Source organism: Eleutherodactylus coqui, chromosome 10 (assembly GCF_035609145.1).
Source record: "Eleutherodactylus coqui strain aEleCoq1 chromosome 10, aEleCoq1.hap1, whole genome shotgun sequence".
Taxonomy (NCBI): Eukaryota; Metazoa; Chordata; class Amphibia; order Anura; family Eleutherodactylidae; genus Eleutherodactylus; species Eleutherodactylus coqui.
Window position 1 is genome coordinate 14,255,833 of NC_089846.1, and position 23,363 is coordinate 14,279,195.

The 23,363-nt window shown below is 49.6% G+C and overlaps 1 protein-coding gene across 3 annotated transcripts in view; it reads right to left on the reverse strand.

The window, feature by feature from the left end:
• Window positions 1-23,363, reverse strand: part of CNTRL (centriolin) — a 53,396-nt gene that overhangs the window by 18,121 nt on the left and 11,912 nt on the right. For all 3 annotated transcript variants that reach the window (XM_066580302.1, XM_066580300.1, XM_066580299.1), the window contains exons 10-20: window positions 23,003-23,112; window positions 21,411-21,605; window positions 14,034-14,187; window positions 8,363-8,583; window positions 7,900-8,076; window positions 7,694-7,828; window positions 6,636-6,781; window positions 3,062-3,269; window positions 683-862; window positions 374-553; window positions 103-219 (exon numbers count right to left, since the gene is read on the reverse strand). In XM_066580302.1, coding sequence (XP_066436399.1) covers window positions 103-219; window positions 374-553; window positions 683-862; window positions 3,062-3,269; window positions 6,636-6,781; window positions 7,694-7,828; window positions 7,900-8,076; window positions 8,363-8,583; window positions 14,034-14,187; window positions 21,411-21,605; window positions 23,003-23,112 — 1,823 coding nt within the window. The remainder of the gene's footprint in view (window positions 1-102; window positions 220-373; window positions 554-682; window positions 863-3,061; window positions 3,270-6,635; window positions 6,782-7,693; window positions 7,829-7,899; window positions 8,077-8,362; window positions 8,584-14,033; window positions 14,188-21,410; window positions 21,606-23,002; window positions 23,113-23,363) is intronic.

Sequence of the window (23,363 nt, forward strand, 5' to 3'; positions counted from 1 at the left end):
CATGGCTGTATGCAAGGGGTCTGCAGCCTCCCCATCCAGCTGACCACCCTCTAGTAGAGCCCCCTGTGGTGTTAGCCCTGTGCAGTGGCCCTATTAGTGCACCTGTTTCTCCTTGTCATGAAGCAGTTCCTGGAGTAGTTCTATCTCTGCCTCCGCTTTGACCAGATCTTGAGCCGCCTGGGTAGCCTGGGAGCAGTAGTTCTCCACCTCCTGCATCTCCTACACAAAACAGTTCAGAGAATATTCATTTACTTGGAATCTATAAGGATATGATCACACGTAGCGGAAATCCTGCCTGACACCTCAACACATTAAGGAGCTTTCTGGGGGCTTGAGATCTGTGACTTGTCTTGCCCCTCAGTGAATCCCATACCTCGGCTCGTTCTCTGTTAATCTGGAGAACGGTGCCATGCAGGGACCTCAGCTGGTCTTTGGTGCTGGTCAGTTCTGAGGCGGCCATCTTGTCGGACATGGCTACGGCCCTCTTCAGTTCCTTCAGCTCATCGTCCAGCCCGGACAGCTCTTTCTGCGCATGCGAACCTTCAATTTTCCTCTATAACACAGAAAAAGTCAGTACAGGATACAGGTGAGAAGCTCGCAGCCCCTGCCCAGGCTAAGGAGGGGTTTAGAGGGTCAACCATTGAGGAGACCCTCTGCTCTCTACAGGGGGTGTATACTTCACCTCGGCCTCCAGGTCATGCAGCTCCGATAGCAGCCTCTCTCGCTCTTCCTCAGCCTCCAGCAGCTGCTGATCAGCCAGGCCTTGTATCTCCTCCATGGTCTTCAGCTTCTCGCTCAGCTGCCGGACCTCCTTCTCCAGCTGGCGCACTTTGGCCTCATTCTGCCTCTTTTCTAGCTGGATCTACAAAGTAGTAAATGATTAGTTATCCTGTTTTTGGCACCTTAAAATGCCGCTGCAGCGTCCTAGAAATGAGGCTTCATCACTGCACAACGACAATGCCTGCAACTCTCTAATAGATGTTACGGTTCAATGTCCGCCACTGTCAAGACTTTTGCTAACTGTCAGTGAATAGGAACAGGGACCCTCCTGTGACTGGCTGCAACTCGCCTCTGGAACTAACAACTCTTCCAGTAGCTTCCGGCAGCTCCCTGACTGCAATGCTAACTGGGATCTTCCTTCTCGTGATCCTTACTCCCTCTCTATACACACCAACACTGTCTCTCTCTCTCTGATGGACGCCTGAAGATTTTTACTATCTAACTCTCTCACTTGTCTAACTCCTCTCAACTACACACATGGTCACACTGACTAACTATACGGTTCACTCGTTTAACATCCGACTTACTGACAAACTCTGCGCACGTTACTGTTCTGACTGAAATCTCACTGACTGACGATCTTCTCCCTATTAGGCCTCGTTCACATGGGCGACACAGCATTGCCGTGAGAACATCGCAGTGATATTGCATCGCTGGTCCATGCGATATTGCTGCGTCTTCCCGCTGCAATAACACGATTTTGTAGCACTACAAAGTCGCGCAATCTTGTAGCACCATATGCAAGGATTTTCGGGGGAATAGGTGGGGGGGCTTGAAATATAAGCCCTACCTCAAAAATCAGGCATAGCTGAAGGAAAACAAAACAAACAAACAAAAAAGTATACATCACCTCTCCCGCGGTGTCTGGGCCTCTGCCGCATCTTCTCCCCGGGTCCCGGCGCTGATCTCTTCTGGACGGGTATGGAAAAATCCCTGCCTTCCGGAAGCGTTGACTGTGATTGGCTGATGCTTAGCCAATTACAGACAGCACTCGATAAATGGCGGTGATTGGTTCAATCACAGCCACTCATCGAGCGCTGCCTGTGATTGGCTGATGCTTAGCCAATCACAGCCAGCGCTTCCAGAAGGCAGGGATTTTTCAATCTCCGTCCAGAAGATGAAGAGAAACAGTGCCGGGACCCAGGAAGAAGCTGCTGTGGCGTTAGAAAACGCTTGTAAGGTGAATTTGCTACTGTCAAAGTTGCATCGCACAAAAAAAACGCGTTTTCGTGTAATACAACAGAGGAAGGCTCCATAGGGAAACATGGGATACAAAACCTCATGAGCCGCGTGCATATCGCCGGGACCCGCGAGGTTTTTGTGTTGGGGTGTCACATGCTACAAGACATCGCACGTGTGAATTAATCCATAGGAAAGCATGGGCTTCACATACATGTGATTTGTAGCATTGTACCAACGCTACAAAATCGTGCAACTTTGACGCCCGTGTGAACAAGGCCTTACTACAACATGACTCCTCTTACCTCTCTTCGCTCCCCCATACCTGCACGATCAACTGGCTCCCAACTGTCACTCCACTGGATTGCAGCCAATCAGGGTTCAATCTACCGGCAACCAATCAAAATGAACTGCCCACCTGGCAGATTAGTAATAGCTCTGTCGTAGGGCAAATTAAGTAGTGGTTAACCCCTGCTAGTTACACATGATCTGAGCGCCACCACTTAAAGGCAATGCGCTTTTGTAGGACCCATTTGGGCCACTACACTCACAGTTGAGGGTTTGTTACAATTGTATCTAGACAATCTTGTGTGATAGACATCCTGGACTCCCGATTGATACATTGTAACAAGCCATCAGGACGGAGAGAGATCTGTGCAGGTGCTATGGATGCTCCATGCCGATTCATTGTAACAAGCCCATCAGCTGAGTCAGGACAAAGCCAGGGTAGTGTTCTAGCAGAAAGGTCACTGGCAGCAAGCAGAGATCTTGAAAATGGTGAATGTGGGGGGATTTAATAAGAGCAGCGGTTACATTCATACAGTGCCATATGTCACCCATGGATTAGAGCTTTAAAAAAAAAAACAAAAAAAAAAAAAACAGTTTTAATTCTTAGATGCCGCTGTATAGATTAGTCAAGCACCTTGTTCTATACAGATGTATACTGTCCCCAATAGAGGCCAGAAGAGCACCGCGGCCTCCGTCATGTGAACGGGGTCTATGTACACATTTGCTGAACTTTCCCAGCACATACGCTACAAACACAGTATGAATGCATCCTACGAAGATCACATCATTTCGCCGCCATCATTGATTTGCTTACTCTGGCTTCAGCCGCCTTATTGCACGCCCTCTTATAGTCCTCGGGGGCCTGGCGGGCTCGCTCCTGCAGTGCAGCGATCTCCTCCTCTAGTTTCCGCTGCCTCGCCTGCGCCTCGCTCTTTTCTTCTCCGGATTTTGATAGAATTTGATTAATCTGTTGCTGCAGGTCCGCAAGATTCTGGCCCAGAACATCCGAGGGGCCGGAGCACCTGAAGAGAAGCCAATATAACAGTCAGGAATCCTACCAGATAGCATAGAGCCAATATGTACAATCGGGGTCCCCGAGCATGATGGGAGCGGCGTACAGCAGGTCACACTACTGCGATAAAGTCACTATATCCAGAGCAGCTCTAGTAGCAGCAGCAGGGACCTGTTACCCACATAGTCTAGGGGTTCAGAACGACATTTTATATTAGTTTCCAATCAGAAAGCAGTACAGTGTCCAATAATCCAGAACCTCCACCAGTCCGGCATCACAGGGACTAGATTTCTGTGACTGCATGTTTAATAGACAGTGGATCCAGAAAATCTTCAGACCCTTTCACTTTATGTTGTGGCCTTGGGAAAATTCCAAAAAAAATATTTTTTTTCAACATTCTGCACTCAACCCCCCCATAATGACAAAGTGACAACAGGAGGTCAGAAATCTTTGCAACATTTTTAACCCCTTCATGACATGGCCTATTTTGGGCTTAAGGACGCAACAATTTTTGGCGGATTTTCTTCTCCGTTTATCAAAAGCCATAACATTTTTATTTTTCCGTTGACGCGGCCGTATGAGGGCTTGTTTTTTGCGTGGCGAACTGTAGTTTTTATCGGTGCCACTTTTGGGTACATAGACTATATTGTAAAACTTTTTTTAATTTTTTTTTATGATAGCAGAGAGAGAAAGCGCATCAATTCTGCCATAGATTTTTTTTTTTTTTTTTTACAGCGTTAATCATGCAGCATAAATGAGACATTCCATTTTTTATGCGGGTCGGTACGGTTACAACGATACCAAAATTCTTACATTTTTTTAAGGTTTTCCCACTTTTTTTGCAATAAAAACCCTTTTTTTTGGAAATCTTTTTTCTGTTCTAAATCGCTGCATTCAAAGTCCTGTAACTTTTTTATTTTTTGATGTACGGCACTCTATGAGGGCTTATTTTTTGCGAGACGAGCTGTAGTTTTTACTGGTACCATTATGGGGTACATACGGCTTTTTTGATCACTTTTATTGCGTTTTTAGGGAGGCAAAACGCTAAAAATTAGCATTTTGCCTCAGGTTTTTAGCGTTTTTTTGGGCGTTTTTTTCTGTGCACAGTCAAAAGCATGTGCAACTTATTGTACGCGTCGTTACGGACGCGACAATACCAAGTATGTGGGGTTTTATTTTTTTTTTTTACCTTTATGCTAATCTGAGAAAAAGCATTAAAAAAATGGTTTTTTTACTCTATTTTTACATTTTTTTAATCTTTGTTTTTTTTACACTGTTTGTGTCCCTCTAAGGGACTTTAACCACTGCCCTGATGATCGCTGTCATAAGGCATGGCAGAGCTACTGCTCTGCCATGCCTTATCGCTTATACAGCGATCTCAGGCATAGGCAATACAGGACGCCAGTGTCTGGCGTCCTGTTGTCATGGTGACAGGCCGGGCTCTCGCGATGACATCGCGAGTTCCGGTCGGAGACACAGAGGGAGCCGCGCTCCCTCTGTGAACTCTTTCCCTGCCGCGATCTACTTAGATCGCGGCAGAGAAGGGGTTAACAGCGGGGGGCGCATCTCCGATGCCCCCCCGCTGTTGCAGCGGGATGCCGGCTGTGACTGACAACCGGCATCCCGCTGCGGGATAGCGCTGGATCATATGTGATCCCGCGCTATCTCCAGGACATAAGTTTACGTCCTGTTGCGGGAAGTACCAGGCTGCCAGGACGTAAACTTACGCCCTGCAGCGGGAAGGGGTTAATAATGAAATGTGACATTTAGCTCTGGGGCTCCCATTTCTCTTGACCATCTCTGAGAGGTTTCTACGCCTCGATTGGAGTCCCTTGTGGTGAAGTCACTTGATTGGACATAAGTGTAAAAAAATACACCACTGTCTATATATAATGTCTCACCGCTCACAATGCATATCAGACCCAAAACCAAACCACAAGGAGGACAGAACTGCCTGTACAGCTCGGAGACAGGATTGTGAGGAGGAGCAGATCTAGAGACGCTGCAAAAACATTTCTGCCGCACAAAGTTCACAAGAGATCAGCGGCCTCCATAATTCTTACATGGAAGAACAACCAGGACTCTTCCTAGAGCCGCCGACCCACCAAACTAATAATCGGGGGGAGAAGGGCCTTGGTAAGAGGTGACCCAAGAACCCAACGGTCACTCTGGCTGAGCTCCAAAGATCCAGTGTGCAGATGGGAAAAACTTCCAAAAGCATCACTGCAGCCTCCACCAATCTGGGCTTTATGGTGGAGCGTCCAGAAAGTAGCCTCCTCAGTAAGACACATGAAAGTTTGCCTTGAGTTTACAGAGAAAAGCACCTATAGGACCTCAGACTGCAAATACCCAGATTCTCTGGTCTGATGAAAAAGGATGGAACTTTCTGGCCTCAATTCTACACGTTCTATCTGGAGGAAACCAGGCGCCGCTTATAACCTGCCCAACACCATCCCTACAGTGAAGCCTGGTGGTGACAGCATCACTCTGGCTGGGTCACTCAAGGGCATTCACAGAGCCCTGACTTGAACCCAATAAAACATCTCTGGAGACACCAAAGGATGGCTGTCCACAGTTGGCCCCCCTGACAGAGCTGGAGAGGATCTGCAGAGAGCAAAATCCCCAAATCCCAGTGTGTAAGCCTTGTGGCATCAACCCAAGAAGACTGGGGGCTGGAATCAATGCCAAAGGGGCTGCAACCAAGTCCTGCGTACAGGGTGGGAATACTTGTGTCAACGCAAAATGGTAGTTTTCCATTAAAAATAATGTACAAAGATTTCTAACATTTTGTTGTCTCCATCATTAAGGGGTACGGAGTGCAGAATGAGGGGAAAACTTGTACTTTTTTTTCTTTTTATTGGCACAAGGCCACAAATGTAAAATAGTGAGAGTGTCTGAAGACTTTCTGAACTCCCTGAAGTGTACAAGCCCCATCAGTATCAGGCCCTGTACACACCCTCATTGTGAACGGCATGTGAACTGCAGCCTCCGCTCCCAGAACACCCCAGGGATGGGTCCCATGTATACTGATGAGGAGGCCTGCAAGGTATCTGACAGCACAGAATGAACCTCCACAGACTGTTACTGCACAATGCGTATGCTGGGCTGTACACTGCAGGGTCTACGTTGCAGTGTACGGTGTGGTGAGTGGCCATTCTGGGGTTAATGCGCTTCCCTGCAGCTCACACACAGCTATTAGTGGAGCTGCTGAGTGACAGATGAGCTTCTGTGTACCTTGCTGCTATAAACACAGGAAATCAATGGACAATGCAGATCCAGATAATCTCATCTCCATGGAATAAGACAGGGGAGGGACACAAGTTAACCCCTTCAACCGCAATGCAATCACAATGTCCATGGTTTAACCCCGATGTACCTGACTTCCCCCACTCCTGCTTGCAGTTTCCTCTTCAGCTCGGACATTCGGGCGGCGATGTGCTCGGGGTGCACCAGGTTGTCTACGGCATCTGTGAGCTGAGCCTGGAGACTCCCCACCTGCATCTTCAAGGCATCGTTCTCGTTCTGAGGAAAAACAGGGAGATGTACAGAACACATCCAACGAGTAGTTAACACATAGCAGGGTCCTAGAGAATTAGGCTCATCACCCCATCATTATATTATTATTAACATTACTTCTTCTGCAGTGATCCCAATGTACATCCTGTATTATACTCCAGAGCTGTACTCACTATTCTGCTGGTGGAGTCACTGTGTACATACATTACTTATCCTGTACTGACCCTGAGTTACATCCTGTATTATACTCCAGAGCTGCACTCACTATTCTGCTGGTGGAGTCACTGTGTACATACATTACTTATCCTGTACTGACCCTGAGTTACATCCTGTATTATACTCCAGAGCTGCACTCACTATTCTGCTGGTGGAGTCACTGTGTACATACATTACTTATCCTGTACTGATCCTGAGTTACATCCTGTATTATACTCCAGGGCTGCACTCATTATTCTGCTGGTGGAGTCACTGTGTACATACATTACTTATCCTGTACTGATCCTGAGTTACATCCTGTATTATACTCCAGAGCTGCATTCACTATTCTGCTGGTGGAGTCACTGTGTACATACATTACTTATCCTGTACTGATCCTGAGTTACATCCTGTATTACACTCCAGAGCTGCACTCACTATTCTGCTGGTGGAGTCACTGTGTACATACATTACTTATCCTGTACTGATCCTGAGTTACGTTTTGTATTATACTCCAGAGCTGCACTCACTATTCTGCCGATGGACTCATTGTGCACATACTGTACATTATTTCTCCTGTATTATACTCCAGAGCTGAACTCTGTTGTATATGGAGATGGTATCTATATGTGGCTTACTATATAGTATCAGTGGTGATTACACTGTCAGGCTGGTTGGTCCTGGGGTCAGTGATGAAGCCCCCGGGCTGTGAAGTTTTAGTACCTGCAGCTGCTGGATTTTGGATAGAAGCCTCTTGTTATCCTTGTCCTGCTCCTGTAACATTTGGGCTTTGGTCAGTGCATTCTCCAAGGCGTGGCGGTCTCTCTCCAGCTCGGCCTTCCATGCAGAGCTCTCGGCCTGTGATAACATTACACTGAGCGTTGGCACTTCCTCCCTGGCACCCTGACACCCCGTCACCCACTGCGTACCTGCTGCTGCTTCTTGCGCTGCTCCAGTTCCCGCTCCAGCTGGGCGATCTCTGCTTCTCTCGCTCTGAGCTGAGCATCAAGCTGAGCTTCGTATGCGCTGAGGTCTCCCTGTGCCCGCTGCAGCGACTCGTTCACCTCCTGCTGCTCCTGCAGACCGCGCTCCAATTCTTCAATCTCCTGCAATCACAACAATCAGCGCTGTCACAATAATTAGTCCAGGGCAACTTTCGGATGAAATGGTTGTGGCAAGATTGACGATTACCATGACTATCTCGCAACTTATTGAGAGGGTGGGGGGGAGGGGTAGGGGGTGACCGCACCACCACAGCAGGGATTCTGGCAATTATTAGGAATCGCCTTGGGTCATCTTTGACCATAAGGAAACTAAGCATTCTGTACAGCAGGTAACGGACCTGCCGGTCGCTCTGGAGCGTGAAGGACAGGCGTTAGAGGTGATCGCTACCTTCCTCATGTGGTCGACCTCCTGTGCTGCAGCCTGCAGCCGCTCTCGCTCTTCCTCCATCTCCTCCAGCCTCTGAAGCAGGACCTCCCGCTCGGACTGCAGCTCCCGGCATTCGTCATGAGCCTGCCTGGCCTGTCCCTTCACGCTCTCCAGGTACTCCTGCAGGCCGGATATGATGCCCTCCAGATCCTTTTTCAGAGCCTCGTTAGCAGCTATCTGACCTTTACAAAGGAGGGAGAGACAAGAACAAGTGTGATGCAACAAGTGCTTTATAGGGAGGGTAAAGGCCCATTTAGACGCAACGATGATCGCTCAGTTTGAGTGACAGTTTTGAGCGATCATTTTGCATCAACTCTTAAGTACCTACACAGCTACTTAGGAGTTTATTAGCGTGCAAATGAAGCCTTTCCCTGAATGCAGGTAACAGCTGGAGGTCTGTTATCTGCATTCAGCTCCATTGTTCTCGAGCAGGATAGCAGGTGAAAGAATACTATCAGCTCTATCCCGCTGAGAACTCAGCGTGTGGCGCTGATAAGACACATCGCTGACTTTAAGCAGGCTTGAAGTCAGCGATGAACGAACAGTGCACGATGGGTGCGCGTTTAGACGAAGCGATTATAGCACAAAAGATGGCTTTAGAGTGAATTTTGAGCGATATTCGTTGTGTCTAAATGGGCCTAAAGTCCAGAGATTATATAGGCCCACTTAGACAATGATTATCATGGCTTTTGAGCGATAATCGCTGTGCCAACTGCACTGACATCATGCAGTTTTCATTAAGCTGTAGCTGATCGCTGATCTTTCAGCGTGCTGAGAGACTACCATGAGCCTCATCAGGAATTCACAGCGGGATACAGCTGATACTATCGTTTCAGCTGTATCCCGCTCCCTGATGACAGGCGGGGTATGAAGAACAGAGCGATCTAGCTGTGTTCTTCATACCCTGCTTGGAGCGCTCGGCTGTATAACAGGCAGGCGCTTGAGCAGAGAACAGCTGGATGCAGAAGACAAGCGGCCCCGCTTATCTTCTGCATTCCCTGTTCGGAGCGCAAGGTGATCGCTCAGTGTTTGAGCGATCATCTTGCGCTGTAAATGACAACGATTATCGCTCAAAAGACATCTTTTGAGCGATAATCGTTGTGTCTAAATGGGTCTTATCAGTACTGGAGCGTTATAAGAAAAGCGGCTGATATCACATATATGATGTAAATGTCCCTGGAGGTTATATTAGTACCGGAGCGTTATAAGTGGAGCAGCTTATATCAGTCACATATGTGAGGTCTCTGGAGGTTTTATCAGTACTCGAGAGTTATAAGAAGAGCGGCTGATATATGATGTGAATGTCTGTGGAGGCTATATCAGCACTGGAGCGTTATAAGAGGAGCAGCTGATATCAGTCACTTATATGATGTAAATGGCTCTGGAGGTTATATTAGTACCGGAACGTTATAAGTGGAGCAGCTTATATCAGTCACATATGTGATGTCTCTGGAGGTTATATCAGCACTGGAGCGTTATAAGAGGAGCGGCTGATATATAATGTAAATGTTCATGGAGGTTATAAGTCACTGATATCAGTAGTGGAGCGTTATAAGAGGAGCAGCTGATATCAGTCACCTTTATGATGTAAATGTCTCTGGAGGTTATATTAGTACCGGAACGTTATAAGTGGAGCAGCTTATATCAGTCACATATGTGAGGTCTCTGCAGGTTATATCAGCACTGGAGCGTTATAAGAGGAGCGGCTGATATAACCTCCATGAACATTTACATTATAAGTCACTAATATCAGTAGTGGAGCGTTATAAGTGGAGCAGCTGATATCAGTCACATATGTGATGTCTCTGGAGGTTATATCAGCACTGGAGCGTTATAAGAGGAGCGGCTGATATATAATGTAAATGTTCATGGAGGTTATAAGTCACTGATATCAGTAGTGGAGCGTTATAAGAGGAGCAGCTGATATCAGTCACTTATATGATGTAAATGTCCTTCTAAGAGGAACGAGGACTACTGTATGGCTTTTTATTCCTCATCCTACAGTCAGCCTCTCCAGCTCCTGACCTGGCTGATAACAGGGAGAAATATAAACTGATGGTTTGGGAGAAAAAAAAAAGTAAGATGATCTGATATATGTAGAATGACAGGATATGATGATGGTTATCTGCACAGGGCATATTATGATGCTGATTTTTCTCTCCCCCATCAGATACGCCGGGTGACCTCGCCCTCCGACCAGATTTACACGGACGATTTGTTGCTTATATTGTGCGGATTTTGCAGAGGATTATTTAAGCATTTTTCGCATGGAAAGTCTCCACTGTTGTGGATTTACTGAGGATTTTGGCTTCTCCACTGAAGTCGATTGGCTGAAATCTGCAGCGTATCCGCACGCAGGGCGACCTGCGCAGTGTGGATGTGTGAAAAGTCCGCATGGAAAATCTGCAGCAAATCCGCCCGATGCAAACAGCCTTATAATTGTGGCGTTACATCAGGTCTTAGGGGGCTTCTACACAGAAACAAGCATTGCTGAGTGAATGGCGGCCGAGCGGGCGGGCGATCGTTCCGTCTCACCCGCCTGCATTCAGAATAAACAGGCAGTCGTTCATAAGGGGTGCCGCCTGTTTACACGGACCAATGCAATGTTTAGTTTTCTGCATGCAGAAAACAGACAAACGGGAAGTGAACGATTTCTTGTTGGTCGTTCAGTCGCTGCGTGCATTTATACAGAATGAAAATCGCTCTGTGTATATGGCCCCTTATCCTCTTGTCACATCCAGAGCTGCCGTCGGCAGGTCTTACAGTCCCCCAGTCCCATCCAGAGCTGCAGTCGGCAGGTCTTACAGTCCCCCAGTCCCATCCAGAGCTGCAGTCGGCAGGGCTTACAGTCCCCCAGTCCCATCCAGAGCTGCAGTCGGCAGGTCTTACAGTCCCCCAGTCCCATCCAGAGCTGCAGTCGGCAGGTCTTACAGTCCCCCAGTCCCATCCAGAGCTGCAGTCGGCAGGTCTTACAGTCCCCCAGTCCCATCCAGAGCTGCAGTCGGCAGGTCTTACAGTCCCACAGTCCCATCCAGAGCTGCAGTCGGCAGGTTCTTACAGTCCCCCAGTCCCATCCAGAGCTGCAGTCGGCAGGTCTTCCAGTCCCCCAGTCCCATCCAGAGCTGCAGTCGGCAGGTCTTACAGTCCCACAGTCCCATCCAGAGCTGCAGTCGGCAGGTTCTTACAGTCCCCCAGTCCCATCCAGAGCTGCAGTCGGCAGGTCTTCCAGTCCCCCAGTCCCATCCAGAGCTGCAGTCGGCAGGTCTTACAGTCCCACAGTCCCATCCAGAGCTGCAGTCGGCAGGTCTTACAGTCCCCCAGTCCCATCCAGAGCTGCAGTCGGCAGGTCTTACAGTCCCCCAGTCCCATCCAGAGCTGCAGTCGGCAGGTCTTCCAGTCCCCCAGTCCCATCCAGAGCTGCAGTCGGCAGGTCTTACAGTCCCCCAGTCCCATCCAGAGCTGCAGTCGGCAGGTTCTTACAGTCCCCCAGTCCCATCCAGAGCTGCAGTCGGCAGGTCTTACAGTCCCCCAGTCCCATCCAGAGCTGCAGTCGGCAGGTCTTACAGTCCCCCAGTCCCATCCAGAGCTGCAGTCGGCAGGTCTTACAGTCCCAGTCACATCCAGAGCTGCAGTCGGCAGGTCTTACAGTCCCAGTCACATCCAGAGCTGCAGTCGGCAGGTCTTACAGTCCCCCAGTCCCATCCAGAGCTGCAGTCGGCAGGTCTTACAGTCCCCCAGTCCCATCCAGAGCTGCAGTCGGCAGGTCTTACAGTCCCCCAGTCCCATCCAGAGCTGCAGTCGGCAGGTCTTTCAGTCCCCCAGTCCCATCCAGAGCTGCAGTCGGCAGGTCTTTCAGTCCCCCAGTCCCACCCAGAGCTGCAGTCGGCAGGTCTTACAGTCCCCCAGTCCCACCCAGAGCTGCAGTCATCATTACATCATGCCGGATCCTCTGGTCACAGCTGATGAGTTAAAGTAAACTCTTGGCCGCCTGTGTGCCGCACCGATTCTCAGGTTATACATTCCAAGGGTGGGGTGGGGGCTTACAAAGAGACCCTGTTCTAGACATATGGGAATAGTTAAAGCTATAGAGGAACATACATGCAAGAATCCATCCAATGGGATACATCAGTTAATGCAAAACATCCAATCAGGATGAGGATCTGATGAGCAACAGACAGGGACCTCCCTGCAAGCATACTCCAGAAGGGCACTGAAAGGGTTAATGCTCCCGCCATCATCCTGAAGACTGGCTGCAGTTTATCAGCGTTAGTCTACAACACATCCAGAGCTGCAATTAGTATTCTCCTCTTACAACAGGTCTTATCCTCAAGTCACATCCAGAGCTGCAGTCACAATTCTGCTGTTACCAGGGAGCAGTGCATTGTGGGAGCCCTCTTCTCTGGGGAGGTGTAATGCTCTGCAGAGCTCTGCTGTGACCCCCTGCCCCACACATAGAGGGCAGATAAGGCTGAGAGGTTATCACACTGCATGCGGGAACTTCTGGCAGCGGAGGAAACAGCCGGCATCTCCGGAATCTCATCTACATCAAAGCAAAGCAAATTACAGGATGCCAACAGCACAGCCGAGCCAAGATCAGGAGCGCCCGCCGCCATAGTGACTCAGCGCTGCACCCGCTGCCCTTATATAATAACCTACAGCGCCTCCAGCATCCCACATACTACTACAACTCCCAGCAACGCACATCAGTCTCCATCCAGCCGGAGCAGAGATATAACCACCACCCAGCGTTACACATTCACTAGAGAAGCAGCGGCAACATCACTGAGAACGCCGCCTATCCCTTCACTAGAGAGCAGTGGCAACATCACTGAGAACGCCGCCTATCCCTTCACTAGAGAAGCAGCAGTGACAGCACCGAGTAGAATGCAGCCTATCCATTAGAGAATAGCGGTGACAGCACCGAGTAGAATGCAGCCTATCCATTAGAGAGTAGCGGTGACATCACCGAGTAGAATGCAGCCTATCCATTAGAGAGTAGCGGTGACATCACCAAGTAGAATGCAGCCTATCCATTAGAGAGTAGCGGTGACATCACCAAGTAGAATGCAGCCCATCCATTAGAGAGTAGCGGTGACATCATCAAGTAGAATGCAGCCTATCCATTAGAGAGTAGCGGTGACATCACCGAGTAGAATGCAGCCTATCCATTAGAGAGTAGCGGTGACATCATCAAGTAGAATGCAGCCTGTCCATTAGAGAGTAGCAGTGACATCAAGTAGAATGCAGCCTATCCATTAGAGAGTAGCGGTGACATCATCAAGTAGAATGCAGCCTATCCATTAGAGAGTAGCGGTGACATCACCGAGTAGAATGCAGCCTATCCATTAGAGAGTAGCGGTGACATCATCAAGTAGAATGCAGCCTATCCATTAGAGAGTAGCGGTGACATCACCGAGTAGAATGCAGCCTATCCATTAGAGAGTAGCGGTGACATCATCAAGTAGAATGCAGCCTATCCATTAAAGAGTAGCGGTGACATCACCAAGTAGAATGCAGCCTATCCCTTCACTAGAGAGCAGCGGTGACATCACTGAGAATGCAGCCTATCCCTTCACTAGAGAGCAGCGGCGCCATATCTGTGACCCATGAGCAGTGGGTTTAGAGCACTTACCTTCAGTGAGCTGCTGCTCTAGGTCTTTAATCTCCTCGGTCTCTTTGGCGATACGAGACAACATGTCGTCCAGCCGGCCCTCCAGCTGCTTGTACTGCCGGTCCATCATCTCCAGCTGCTGCTCCTTACTGACCTTCTGAGCCTTTACATGGGACTGCAAGTGAAGCATAAAGTACATCATTTCTAATACGCAGTGAAGTGGCGCCACCTAGTAGCAAAAGAAAGTACATTCTCCCAGCAGGTGCCTCCTCCCCCGGACTCAGTCACCTACCTGCACACAGGACGCAGGAGGTGATATCAATCCTGTGCCAGCTGTGCAAACCATTACAGCGGAGAACAGGTTAATGAGTATAGTGGGACTGCAAGTCTCAGCAAAACCCCACGAGATAATGTATATTTAACCCTGCCCCTCCCCCACCCCAGTGCTGAACTTATCACCTACAGCAGAAGCCTTTCCAGCAACTTCAGGAAACGAGGGCCAAGTGCGAACAGAGTCCCAGCAAGTCAGATGCAGAACGCCCGGCGCTGCAGCTCCCAGCAGGCCTGCAGAGCATCGCACCCGCTGACTTCCTCATGTCATGATGAAAGTTTCAGCTGAGTGCGGGGATCTGCTCCGGACGGAGAGCTTTTGAAATCACAACACAGGAAGCCCCAGCAGCGGCCAATCACAGCCGGCGTCTCCTCCAACCCTCCTCTGCCAGAGGATTCAATTGTTCTCCTCCCTGCAACAGTCGGCTACAATGTGCGGCTTTATAAGAAGTCTCCGGGGTCGGTTCACTAATTGGTCCCTGCGCGCGTAGCGCTCGCCGAGCGCACAGGATGATGCAAGATTCCGCAGGATGATAATATAATAGTGTAATCATATCCATAGGGCTCTATTCACTGACTCAGTCCTTCCACCAGTCGCTGTACGGAGAAGCGCAGACAACTACACCGACAATGGGAGCCTACGGGCGACATGCGCCAATGTTTGCCTAAACAATGGCATCTGGCGGAGGCGTAGATCAGGTAATACACCCAACGTGATGTGAACTGAGCCGACCGACATAGAGAGCCTGCAAAGAGACAGACGCGCCCAAAGTCACGGGACGGTAACTAATATTGTATAGGACCCCTCTAGCGCGGTGAAGTGCAGCAACTCAACGTGGCCTCGATTCCACAAGTGGAGAGAAGTCGTCTGGAGGGATGCTGGAGCCGTCTGGATACCCCCTACAGCTCCGGGGTAGGATCTCGGGTATGAATGGACCTTTCCGCTACATCTCATCATTGCTCTACTAGGCTCACATAGGGTGAACCTGCAGCCGCCCCTCATAGCAACTCCACAGAATGCCCCTTCAACCGATTCTGGACAACTTGGGCCCGATGCATTATCCTGCTGGAATATCCCAGGGGGCTCCCGCGCTGACCGGGCTATACGCAATCTTTCAGCGCCCCCTACGATGGCCACGGTGGGTGGTAATGCCTTCTATGGTGTAATCCCAGTACAGATCACTGTGGATGGAGCAATGTTGAATGCCAGCACACCTTCATAAATGGAATACTCCCTCCTTCTGGCACCCACTATCACACCTCCAAGTCACATAGTTCACGTTGCCCTGCCATGAGCCCGCTGGCCAGTGTTCAACCTCATTCCATAAACTTGACATTAAGCTACTCGTATACAGAAATCCACTTTTTGGACACCATCATAAAGATTTCAAACAACTCAATACAGACATCCCCATACGGAAACAGATTGATCGGCCCACATACCTCAGATGGACAGTTCCCAACCTAAAACACATCAAAAAGTCCATCGTCTACAGCCAGGCCATCAGATACAAATCGGATCTGTTCAACCCAACAGACAGAGGAACATTTACACAATCTCAAAAAGACATTTTTAAATCAGGGCGACCATCCCACCCCAATAGAGGACCAAATCACCAGAGCCACCAGGATACTCAGGAATCACCAGAGCCACCAGGTTAATCAGGAATCAACTACGCCAATACAAGGAGAAAGAAAAAACGGCATGTACCTCTAGGAGTGACCTACAATCCACAGCTAGAGGTACTAAAGACGACTGCAATGACACTCCATCATACCTACACAAGGAGGACCGTCTGACCACCATATTCCCGGACCCTCCGCTTCTGTGTTGTAGGCAACCTCCTAATTTGAGGAACTTTATAATCAGGAGTGCATTGCCCTCTGACACACAAAAAGGAACTTATCCCTGTAATGTAAGGAGCTGTAAGACCTGCTGACATGTATGGACTGCGGACAGGATACGGATCCCCAACACACAGCAGGACTATAAGATCCCGGGGACATTCACATGTTCCACGTCTGATGTTGTGTACCTGATCCGGGGCAGTAAAGGTCCTGTGTCTGACACTCTCAGAGTTATCAACATCTCAAGCAGCTTCATTTAACAGTACAGAATATGAGAAATCTGGTGCAGAGATAACACGCTGGCCTGGTGACCCCCCCCCCCCAACACCAATTTAGAGACCATAAAATTTGCACATCCCTTATCGATAAGTATTTATTCCTCTACTCTGTATTGTTTTAAGTGCAAATTAATCACACCATGTCTGTGCCTTGGCTCGCTATAACATCATGTATTTTTGTTGGTCATTAAAAGGTTTCATATCTACAAGATGACTCGGTTTCTCTTGCTGGGAACAATCACATTTTGCTCTACTTCCTGCCGGTACTAAACAGTTTTCTTCCAACCTCACAGCTTATAAGGTGTGGATGCTCCCGAACCGTCCCCCCCGAGGTACCGCTACTTCATCATCCATGTACATACCGCTATCCCAGGACTTCTGGCGGGTCAGTCTATATTGCACGGTGTACAGTTCTATACATGGGAGCCTATCGGTGATGTGTACCACCGGTTTGCACACTGAAGTGTGTTGCGCAGCGGGAGACTTCCCAACGTATACACCGAGGCATGGAGTGCACAGAGCTTCAGCAGTCGGCGCAGTCATGGCATGGTGTAGTAGTCAGTGATCAGTCGGCAGTAAGCAGGCGACGTGATCATGTGGACACAATGCGCAGTTCTGGAGGGGAGGATGCAACAGCCATGTTTGAGCAGTTTCTGCACAGTCCGGGTTGGGCAGCGAACATCAGGTCAGGCCCAGCAGAGTTCCATAAGGGACAGATGTGACACTACGGTTTCGGGGTAAACTACTTGTGCGCCATTTCTGTAATGTCACATGGAAGATTTCAGGGCACAGCAATCCAGAAACCATTAGCGAGATCTTAATTACATTAGTCTGAAAGTCATTACATGTATACAACGATGGGGTTACAATAATGCCATAAGGGGCATGAACTTCTGCATACGTGAAAATGGCGCCGACTACTGTAAATATATAAGAATGGCGCTTGTGGCGGGATATTTTGATGCTCCTCACTAGGCTTGTTACACACTTCTCTTCCTTACCTCACGTACCTATGAAGACTGGTGCAAGTCATCTCCGTGCCGTAACCCTACATGATGCGATCGGTATACCATCACTACATCCGGAGACGATGGGAACGCAGCGCATATGAACAGTCACCGGTCCGAGTGACGTCTGCAGCTCACGGCGCTCGAATCGGCACACCAGATACGCAGGGCGTATATCTAGTAATCGCCGGACTCCACAGACCCAGCATTCATATCACACACAGGACGCAGCACTTCCAGAGTCATCACAAGACGGCTATTGACGGAGGCCGCTCCAGATGCAGCGTGGGGGTCGTCTGAGGCAAATGGACTGTACAAGACTGATTCATCAGTCTGATTACAATCACCATCATTGTACAGCAATGTGCGCCAATCTGCAGCACAGGAGCCCCCTACTGGCCAGTTAATGTTGTGACAGGGCAAACAGTGAGGCGGTTTCGCCCCATTGCTGATGTGTAATACTAGGAAACTACAAGTATGGAAGTTATTGTGAAAACTAATATAAGTGTGCTTGTAACTGAGGATTTACGTGCAGGAAGAGCAAATAGTTTATGTCAACACGTTCTCGAAACGTCCTCCTCCGGCTGCAACGCAGCGCTGTGACTGAGGGATGCCTTGGCGCTCATGCATTATTCTTTGGCGCAGGGTGACGAGATCACTCGCAGATGGAGCATAAACCGTCTCATTTAGCTTCCCCCAAAGCAAAAATCAAGTGGTGTGCGATTTGGTGAACAAGCGGGTCACAGTGCTTCACCCCCCCCCCCCCCCCCTGTCATGGGAGGATGTGGCCCATAAAATAGTCATTTAGCCAATCTGAATGGGTGGCAGCTGGTGTTCTGGGGCACCATCACGCTGAAAGTACGCCCTACAATACCGCGAGGGGCGATTCTTCGATAAAGGCGTTGACACGATGGTGAATAAGTTGCAGATATTCTTCTTCGCTGAGGTTTTCCTCATAAAGGACCGATCAACTAAAGGCTGTAAAATCCGGATCCCGTTCTGCTTCCATAACAACCAAATCACAGTAAATAACGCAATGCTCCGCATCTCCAGGATAAAGCCGCTACTGCAGGGATTTACGGTTCGTATAAAGACGGTTCATCTTCAGAATCCGATTCACTTTGGAGAAGCGGAGCGTGGTGCGGCCGCCCGAAGGTTCAACATGGGATTTTGCTTTGAGAGTCAAAACTGCGGCCTCTACAAGCGCACGGCCAAGTAGTTGCCGTCTTGAAAAGGCTTCCGGCACGGTACAGAACAACTTGTCCTGTTAGGTTCACTTTTCTGGGTACTTTTCTCCAAACACTTGTGTCATCCTGGCATTTTGTCCACATGTGCCATGAATTATCAGGAGATCGCAAAACCCTGCGTTTGTGTACAGCCGGTCATGGTAACAACAACTCCATCAGACAGCAGAGTACACACCCCAAAAAGGGCGATCCCACCAGGAGGTCTACCTCACTATTATCCTGTCAACATTAACTGGCATACCCTGCACAAAAAGAAATCTAATATATTTACATACACACTTAATAATCAGTGCATTAGGCACAGCCAGTGATCAGTAACGAGGTACCGCGTCACGATCTGCTCCCAGATAATGTGCTGACCCTTGCCTCTGAGCCACAGAAGGGAACATTTGGCAGCCATGGGTAAACATGGTAACTTGAGTGACTGCGGACAGATTGTTGGTGCCCGGAATTGTGATGCCAGTATTTCAGAAATAGTCGCACTTGTTGACTGTTTCCGTACCGCAGTATTAAGAGCGCACCAAGACTGGTTGAACCATGGACAGGCATCCGACGGAAGATCACACAGCGGCAGGCCATGTGTGGTTGATCCTACCACCAAAACCAAGGCAACGCTTCAACCGCCATCTGCAGTTGCCCAAGGGAGCCCCTGATGACCCCGCGTAAATCGCCAACGTAGCCTCAAATGGGCCCAGGAAAGACGTCAATAGACCTTAGACACACGGCAGACGGTTGTCTGGAGTGATAAGCCCCATTCCCTGCTGAACCATACATATAGTTGGGTCCACATCTGATGCAAACAGCATGAAGCTGTATCCCATGGGTGCACAGTTTGGGTTAAACAGGCTGATGGTGGCATCATGGTCTGGGGAGCGTTTTCCTGGCATGGCGTAGGACCAATCCAATGGCCATCCTACCACAATCCTTGAATGGTGAATGCTGCAGGAATCTGTACAGGACAACGCTCCATGTCATCAAGTTTGGGAGGGGTTGGAGGAACAGGACAATGAATTCTCTGCACAGCTTTGGCCCCCAAACTCTCCAGACTGTGACCCCATTGAACATGTTTGGGATCTGCTGGAAAGGGCTGTGAGATCTGCTCCCACTTATCCGTAAAATGTGCCCCAACTGACGGAGCGGCTGCAGCGGGCACGGGGCGGGTCGAGTATGGAGGATGTTCGCCACCTTGTGGAATCTGTTCTCCGACGTCTGAAAGCTGCGATATCCCAAAAAGGTGGACCGACCCGTTATTGAGTAGGTGTTCCTAGTGCAGTGATGGTTCCGTGTACAGGAACATGTCAGTACAAACTACAATAAGGACAAGAGTAGCACACTGTATATAACAGGTCCGCAGACTCTATGTGGGCTACATCCATCTGGTCCCGAATGGCTAAGGGTAATAAATATGCCTGTTCAGGTATACGGCTATGAGGACACAACAGTAAGGAGAGGATGCTGGGCCTATACAGGCGCCATACTTTGTTTTCTGATTTGGTCTGTCGCCATGTAGTCATTTTACAGTCAGAAACGGAGCCACATATTCTTGTAGGAGCATCCAGCGTTCATAGGCCCAATCACCAGCAGCCCCACAACAGAAGGAACAGTGAATCCTGCACCCTAAGAAACCGCACCGCATTCGGGAGACGTCTTATAACGTCCAGCATTAAGAGAAAGGAAAAAAGTTTTTACCCCCCTTCCCCATGTGCTACTAGGAACACCTGGATGTATCACATGAAAATACAATAGATACACTTACCTTACTGGGGGGGGGGGGGGAAGAAACGGGAATAAACCATTATACATACACGCACATACTTTGCTTCAAATATAGATGAAAGTCGTGGCCGCCTTTAATTTGCTTAATAGATCCGTTCAGAATGTAACATCAGCTGCTAGATAGTCATTTGGCTTTTCAGTTTCCCGTCAGGCTTTTCAGTTTTCCCGTCCACTATGGCCGCCATTGGAACGCATTTGGCACACAAGCATGTGATGGACGCTTCAGCACCACCTAGGTGATGTCTATGTGTACCTAATCACGTGACTTGGGACAATGTAAGCGCTGATACATCTGATACAGACGCTGGTACTCGGGACGGGCGCTCTGACGTCAACTCACGTGCATACCCCTGGAGGATCCTGCAAAGCTATAGAAGTAAATGGAGGATATCCTTACAGATTAGGGCTGAGAAACACGTTGCAACATTGTTTGACACCTGATGTTACATTGCGGAAAGACATAAAGGCGGCCACGACTTTCATCTAGATTTGAAGCAAACTTGGAGTGTGTGTGTGTGTGTGTGTGTGTGTGGGGGGGGGGGGGGGGGGGGGGGGAGGGGGAATGGTTTATTCCAGCTCACCCCAGTGAAGTATCTAATATTTTCATGTGATACATCCAAGTGTTCCTAGTGGCGCATGGGGGTAAAAGTTTTTTCATTTACTGTTTATTACAGAAGCTAACCACCCCGGAGCCCTCCCCCTGTTGCTCTCCTGACATCTGCCATCCCCCTGATATATCTGGGGTCGGATACCCTGCTACATTTAATGGCTGAAGTGGACCTGTGGTGTGGAGTCTTGTCTATGACAAGTCCACCAGCACTGAGGTTTACGTCTCCCTACTAATATATCTCCTATCCATATCTGGAGCGCAGACACCCCAATATTTGTTTTTGTAACCCCAGCATCACTCACATGTCTGGGATCCTGGGGACTCAGGGAGTTGAGGTGTCGCTGCAGCAGCTCGATCTCCCGCTGCTTCTTGTCCATCTCTCGGCGCTGGCCGTCCATCTGCCTCTCCAGCTCCTGCGCCTCGTCCCGCAGCTGGTTCAGGATTTGGATCCGGCTGCTCAGCTGCTCTCGCAGCTTTTCCTTTTCTGCCTCTGAAATCTGCGGAACAAGAACACAACTCATTAACATCAGATTGTGAGGAAATCTGGGGAATGTTCTACATGAGCGCGAGCGATCAGTCAGCGACTGTGGAAGTGTAGTAGGATCGTTCGATGTATGAACTCCACGCCCTGCGATGTATAACCCAACACTACTGAGCGATCAGAACGCTTCATTTGCATATTGTGGTTTTTGCCAGGAATTTTCCAAGCCCCGACATGTGACTAAGGCCCCCGAGCCCACAAGACCCATCTCTTCTAGACTCCTGCACAGCGAATAGTCACCATCTAGGAGGGACACATCCCTCGCTGCAGAGTCAGACAGACTTGCTCTTCAGGACTTGGGCGAGCTGTACTGGTGGCTATGATGGTCATCGGCCGTCCATCTCTGCTCACATGGGGAGATGTACAGACAATCAGTGAATATTTTCATGTTCACAAAAAAAAAATGCACGATCAATCAACGAATATGCAAGCCGATTGTTGGTCCTTTTACACATGCAGATAGTCAGGCAAACGAGTGTTAGGAGGAACGTTCAGGCCCAATAATCGGCCCAAGTAAAATAGACTTAACTGTTGCAGCCGATCCCAGGCCACAGGGTTGTGCAGTGATTGGCTGCAGCAGTATAGAATAGTTTATCACAGTTGCCTGCAGCTTAAAACAAAAAACATACAACTCAGAAAACCTCTCTAAAGTGGCTCAATATTTGGAATGAAGTCTTAGAGCTGGCAACGGGCACCGGGGGTCCTGACCCTGCCTCCCCGCACAGCGACGGCCACCCGGGGGTCCTGACCCTGCCTCCCCGCACAGCGACGGCCACCCGGGGGTCCTGACCCTGCCTCCCCGCACAGCGACGGCCACCCGGGGGTCCTGACCCTGCCTCCCCGCACAGCGACGGCCACCCGGGGGTCCTGACCCTGCCTCCCCGCACAGCGACGGCCACCCGGGGGTCCTGACCCTGCCTCCCCGCACAGCGACGGCCACCCGGGGGTCCTGACCCTGCCTCCCCGCACAGCGACGGCCACCCGGGGGTCCTGACCCTGCCTCCCCGCACAGCGACGGCCACCCGGGGGTCCTGACCCTGCCTCCCCGCACAGCGACGGCCACCCGGGTCCTGACCCTGCCTCCCCGCACAGCGACGGGCACCCGGGTCCTGACCCTGCCTCCCTGCACAGTGACGGGCACCCAGGTCCTGATCCTGCCCTCGAACAGCGGTGATCCTGCAAAGCAGCACATCCCATATGTCTGTGTAGGGAGGCAAAATCGTGATGTGGTGTAGACTAGGAGGTTGCACCGAGTCTCTGCTGAGGGGGGCTTTACTGATTTCTGCGGGGTTGCTTAGTGCAGAACAGAAGCTCCTGTTATTCACATATCAGCGTCCATGCTGCTCTGTTCACCTTCTTCTGGGTGACCGCGTCTTCCAGCTCCCTCAGCTCTTCCGATGCCTTTATTATCTGTTCTTCAGAACGGACGATTTCCTGCCGCAGGTCGCTCAATTTTGCTTCAGCTAAAAAAAAAATAAAAAATTATATATATATATATATATATATATATATATATATATATATATATATATATATATATATTCAGAATTTTACTTTCAGGCAACACAAATCGGCTCTGCAGAAGTCTGGACCGGTGATGTGGATGCACGAGGCACTGCCGGGTCTATTTGATGCACAGACAAGTATAACCCTCTTCACTGCACCATGAAGCAGACAGCGCCCTCTCATGGTCACCTGCAGCCCAGACTGTGTA